Here is a 5,455-nt window from a genome sequence, read left to right on the forward strand (position 1 = left end):
GATCAAGCAAATATTTCACTCAATGTACAACAAAATATTATGAGGTAATTTTATTTTGTTTCCATTTTTAGGTAAAAATATTACAGTATACAAGATAATCTTATTAAAGGTAAAAATACAGTATTTTGCTTTGTCTCTAAACAGATCTACGTACAGTCCACTTTTTTTTTTTAATTTTGTTTTCTTTGATTTTTGTACAAATATAACTATTATTCTATTAGGCTATCTGTATTCTCATCTGGCACTTAAGAACTGGTCACAGGTCACCTTCTGGCTCTGCTTGTTTGTCTCAGCTGATCCCTAAATGTCGTGCTCATTTCAGAGGTGTCTCCTGTAAACAAACAGCACAGTTCCACGGTTCCCAAGTAGTAAGGTGTGCTTTAAGTAGTTGAAATCCTGGAGCTGACTGGGAAATCCACCTTTGCACAGACTCATCTCCTTCCTGTTGTAAAAGTGTGGTCTGAGTCCTTGTTTTACCTCAGCCTTAGAAGAGTTTTAATCCCGTCCTCATCCTCTGTAAGAGCCAAACACGTAAGTCAATAATTTCTACACTGATTTTTCCTTTCTTTCCTTTTTTTTCCTGCTTTTTTCTTTTTTTTTTTTTTGTCAGAATGTTCAATTGAAGCCTTTTTGTGTTAATTTCAAGGGCTTGTTCTTCGTGATTGATCTCACCCTATGGCTTGCTGCTTGACCTCTGGAATCTGAAAGCTGAGCTCACTGCTGCCTCTGGATGGATGTTGTTCCTTGAACACAATAGCACAAGGTATTTTATCTGTGGGTGTTCCTGGGAGGTGGGTTTCACATCAGGATGGATATTCCAGTACACTGTTGTCAGGGTTGGGATCATTTAAGGACAAAAGAGAGGCTGGGTGCATCCAAAGAGCCCCCATCCATCAGCAGGCTGGCTAATACAGCTGGACAAGGTGGAGAGGAGCTTTTGGCAGGAAATCCTTTTATCAGGTTCTAGTAGAGGGGTGAAAGGATGATTTTTCCAAGTCTGTCATCCATTCTCTCTGTGTCATACTCTGCCTTGGTCATTTCAGCAGATGACTTTTTATTTGCCACGAGCCACGGTGCTGTTCAGAGTTATCTTCATGGCTGCCCATGTAAACATAAAAGGAGAATACACACCCAAGAATAGGAATTTAAAACATTTTGCAGGGAATATGTTTGGCACATTTTGTTCTTCAGACTTGACCCAATCCTGGTCAGGACAGTCTCAGTTGCTGTAAGTGAGCACAGTTACATTGTCTTCTCTAGAGAAAAATGGATGAAGATCTGCATTTTTTGCCTTTAACTGGAGGTGCCTTCTCTGTGGTGCACTTATTTCTGATGTCAAAGGGCAGGTATTTTTACCAATAAGTCACTTTTGTATCAGAAATGGTTTAACTGCTAACCCACCAAGTGGTGCAAAATGCTCCTACCAACACTTGCTGCCAGCAAAGGCTGAGTGTGCAGTACCCAACTTTTAGGTGGTTTTTGCCCTCCTAAGATGCTGGTTGAGACTGAATAATATTTAGAAAACCAGTTGCCTTTCTGTATTCACCATCAAATGTCCTTATTTAAGGTCTTCCCAAACTTGTCACTCAGCTGCTGTATTAGTTTTGCCAGCTCACCAGTAGCTTGGGACTTCTCTTCTAAGAGTTCATAGCGCAGACTAGAAATGTCTTGTTTGATCTCTTTAAGTTCTCCTAAAAGGAAGAAAACATTCTTGTTAGCAACACTGAGTCAAGTAAGTAACCCCTGTGGTTTTAAGAGCTGAGAGGGAGCACTATTTTCAGTGTGTTTGGTCGTGGATGTGTGTGGAGCTGCATTAGGCACTCCCTGCATTAGGCACTTAATATTTGCATTCATGAGAAATAACCTGCACTTGCAGCAGTGGTGCTGACACCAATAGCAAGTCTGTACAGAAAATTCATATTTTTCTCTTAAATCTGTTCTCTTTCCACATATTGACCTCTACCTACACGGGGCACTTGCAGGAAGGTGGCAGTTTAGAGGTGTTGGAGGTTCTTTTCCATCTGCATGGCACCATGGCAATACGAATCCATCCTAGGGGCAGGCCTGGGCAGTGCAGCCAGAAACTGCTTTACTTAGACACCAAGTTGGGTGTTGGCAATACCCTGGTTGTTGTGAAGAAGGAGAGGTATAGCAGGATGGTGTAATATCTTATGAGATGTGTGATCTGCTAAGGAAAAAGAGAAGCTCAGAGGTGGCTCAGAGTCATCGCTGCTCACATGAGTGAGCTCTCTCTCTACAGAGGATGCTCTCTAAGCTCAACCCTCTTGCTGGCCAGATCAGTAGCAAACACACCACAAGCTCATTCCATGTGTGAGTTATAAAAATCCACTTGCCTTCGTTGACCTCATCGTTTTCTCGGTCAACCTGAGCCTTGAGCACGTATCGTTTGATCAGACGCTTCATGATTTTCTGAAAGGAGAACACAAAAGCTTCTGTTCATGTGAGATTGTCCACCTGGCCTCAGTTCTACACTTCTTATGGGCAACTGAAACTACGGGTGATTCTTTATTGACTTCCCATTTATTGTATATTTTATATTATTGCAGTGGTTGACTCACAGCCATTATGACCCCACACATGAAGCACTTCGGGGTGTTTGATGGGATGCACGTGAATGTGGAGCACGTCCCACTGACAGAAAGGAATCAGATGATCCAATAGAAAGGTAAGAAATGGGTTCCAGAGCCTTTTTTTTAGCATGTTGCTGTTCAATGCAACAATAAAAGATACTTAACAGGAAAAAATAAGTAGTTAATTAACGATGTTAGCAAACTCACTCACAATGAGATATCAAGCAGGTTCACAGCAAGACTCTGTTAGCCTTGCAACTGAGGGTTTAGGAGAAAATAAATTTAGAGAAGGAAAGAGAAAAGAGAGTTTGAACAGAAGAATGGGACTTGTCTTAAATGAGAGAAGCTTCTTAAGGAAATGACAGATTTTTTTTTAAGAGGCATACACAGGGAAAAAAATAGAACCATGTAGACTTATAAAATGGAAGATGTTTTTTAGTAAGGAATATAGAAAGTATTCCTTACTAAGTATATGGAAATTGAAGATGGTTGTGGATATGAGCTTGCAATGTGATATTGTTCCAGAAATAAGTAAGTTCCACTTATGTAGAAGGAAAGTAACTTTGGCAGTCTTGGGTTATAACTGGAGGCCTGTGACATTGCCAGTTCTTCACTACAGGAAAGGCACTTGATGGGGAAAAAAATCTCAACTCTGACGAGCACAAAAAGGATTGCTCTGTCAGAGACAGGGATTTAGGTGCACCCCCTGCAAACAGAGCTGTCAGCATCCAAGAACAGATACCTAAATGTCCTTCACTGACCAGATGGCCACTGATAAGGGAAAAGCCTCTCCCAGCCTGGGCTCACTTATTCCCAGAGCAGCCACATGTCTCTGCTTTGAACATCCCTGGAAAACGCCGCAGGGTGTGAAACACGAGTTAAGAAATCAGTACACCTGTTCTGGTGTCTGAGGAGCCAAATAAGGATTATAGCAGTGCCAAAGGCATGTGGAGATCAAAGAAGGATCCAGCCATTTGTCTATGCCATGGAGCCATGGAATATGGGATGTCTAAGAGTGTCCTTGTGTCAGGGAGGCAGCTGGCTAAGCAGGTGGGTCAGGAGGGCACAGCGCACGTACGGTGTGTTGAAGATGGCCAAGGTAGTAGAATCCAGAGGGAGGTAGGGCTGTCACCTGAGAAAACATAAATGAAGGAATGTTTGGGGAGAGCAGGGAAATCCTGGATCCAAAAAGAAATTTTTTATTATTTTTTTTATTTTTTTTTCAGAGCAGAGGAAATTTAGATTAAAACAAGCACATAGAGGATGCTCTTATTACCTGGAAAAAAAATGATAACATAATATCTCTCTATTCCATTTCCCATAAGGCTTGGACTTTTATGGATGCTACTCAAATGCTATCCTGAATTAATCACCCTGTGTGATAGAAGTCACAAACTTAAGGCTGCCTAGTCTATCAAATGGATGTTGTAGCCAGATTTGTCTACAGAAACTACATATTTTAAATGTGACCACTCGCTTCGTTCAAAAAATATTTTAAATGTGACAAGAGTCTTATTAGATTTTTCTGCTGGTGTCTTTAGGAAAGTAATTACTTTTTTGCCTCAGTATTGCACTTGGGGCTTCCAAGCCTTGCTCCTCCCTTTCTCCCCAGCTCTGCTCCTTTGGCTACAATGACTGGAATGCCCTCTTGTCCATATATAGTCCAAGTGCACAGACTGCAGCTGCATCACTGGATAAATGTTGCTAAAGAAAACAGTTCAGCAAGAAACAACTGCTTCAAAGGTTTTCCCAGTTGTAGAAGAAGGTTTCTTGGCCAGATTATCACATTGTTTGTTCTTTTTTATATTTAGATGATCAAGATTACTAAAGTCGCCTTATATTGTTTGGGTAATTTCTTCCTGCAGCAACTGAAGCATTCCAAGATAATTTAAAGACAAAACAAGAAGCAGCATTATTGAATAAAGTTAGTTGTCTTTTTCTCTCTATTTTTCACAGCTACATTTGGCTTTTTCTATCTTGGAAATAAGGGGCTAATTTACCACAAACACTAGGTGGTCTCATTTAAAAAAAAAAAATAGCTACAGGAAGAGAACGAGTCCAGCAGAGGCTGACACATCTCCTGGGGGTTTGAGTGGATGGGGAAATGTCAGAAGGGCTGAAATGTCACTTGGAGCAGGACACAATCTCTCATCTTTTTGGTGGTATCGAGCCAACTAACTCCAGGTGCCGGAATGAATGTATCCTATTTCTAGCTTGGATTTTTAGATACCCCTCCTGTCATGACACAAAAACCTGGAAGATTTTTAAAACCAGTGGACATTTATCACTGGCCTGCTGTGCAGCTTAGGAGCCTGTTGTGCTGGGTGCTGGACCAGCACAGGCCAAAACCCTTCTAGAATTGCCATTGCACCTTTTATCCCACTTAATTATTATTTTCCTCAGCTCTCTTTAATGTTGGGCCTTTCAGCCATACCACTTGCCACCAGATTCCTTTTCACTTTATGCTGAAAAAGAAGGAGAATATCCTGTGGGGAACGTTCTGTTTATTGTATTGCCCAACAAGAAAAAATAAATCTGCTGGCACAAAACTCTTGCCAAGACAGAGATTTGTGTTACTTATGGTACCCACTGCAGCCACGGGGGGATTTAGAACAGTAGCACATTGCAGGTTTAGCTTGGAAGGACAAGTCACTGCCAGAGAAAGCACATGCAGATGCTGATGCAAGAGCTGGAGGGATGGATCTGTGCCATGGAGGGTGAAATGCTGTCGGTGCAACACTGGAGGAGGAGAGGTTGAATGATACTTCTTGGATTCAATTAAATTCCCTGGGGTGGAATTAATTAGCATGACATCAGTCAGCATTTCCGCGGGTGCCAGGCTGTGTTTGGCCCCGGAGTGCCCC

General features: G+C 41.7%; 1 protein-coding gene across 3 annotated transcripts in view; it reads right to left on the reverse strand.

Moving 5' to 3' along the window:
- Nucleotides 1-1,504: 1,504 nt before the first annotated feature.
- Nucleotides 1,505-5,455, reverse strand: part of TRPC7 (transient receptor potential cation channel subfamily C member 7) — a 60,991-nt gene continuing 57,040 nt past the window's right edge. For 2 of the 3 annotated variants that reach the window (XM_029962967.1, XM_029962966.1), the window contains exons 9-10: nt 2,355-2,450; nt 1,505-1,691 (exon numbers count right to left, since the gene is read on the reverse strand). In XM_029962967.1, coding sequence (XP_029818827.1) covers nt 1,549-1,691; nt 2,355-2,450 — 239 coding nt within the window. In that variant the 3' untranslated portion in view covers nt 1,505-1,548. The remainder of the gene's footprint in view (nt 1,692-2,354; nt 2,451-5,455) is intronic. The other variant, XM_029962968.1, reaches the window with a different exon arrangement.

This window comes from Manacus vitellinus, unplaced genomic scaffold (genome assembly GCF_001715985.3).
Source record: "Manacus vitellinus isolate BGI_N305 unplaced genomic scaffold, ASM171598v3 scaffold_51_pilon, whole genome shotgun sequence".
NCBI classification, from domain to species: domain Eukaryota; kingdom Metazoa; phylum Chordata; class Aves; order Passeriformes; family Pipridae; genus Manacus; species Manacus vitellinus.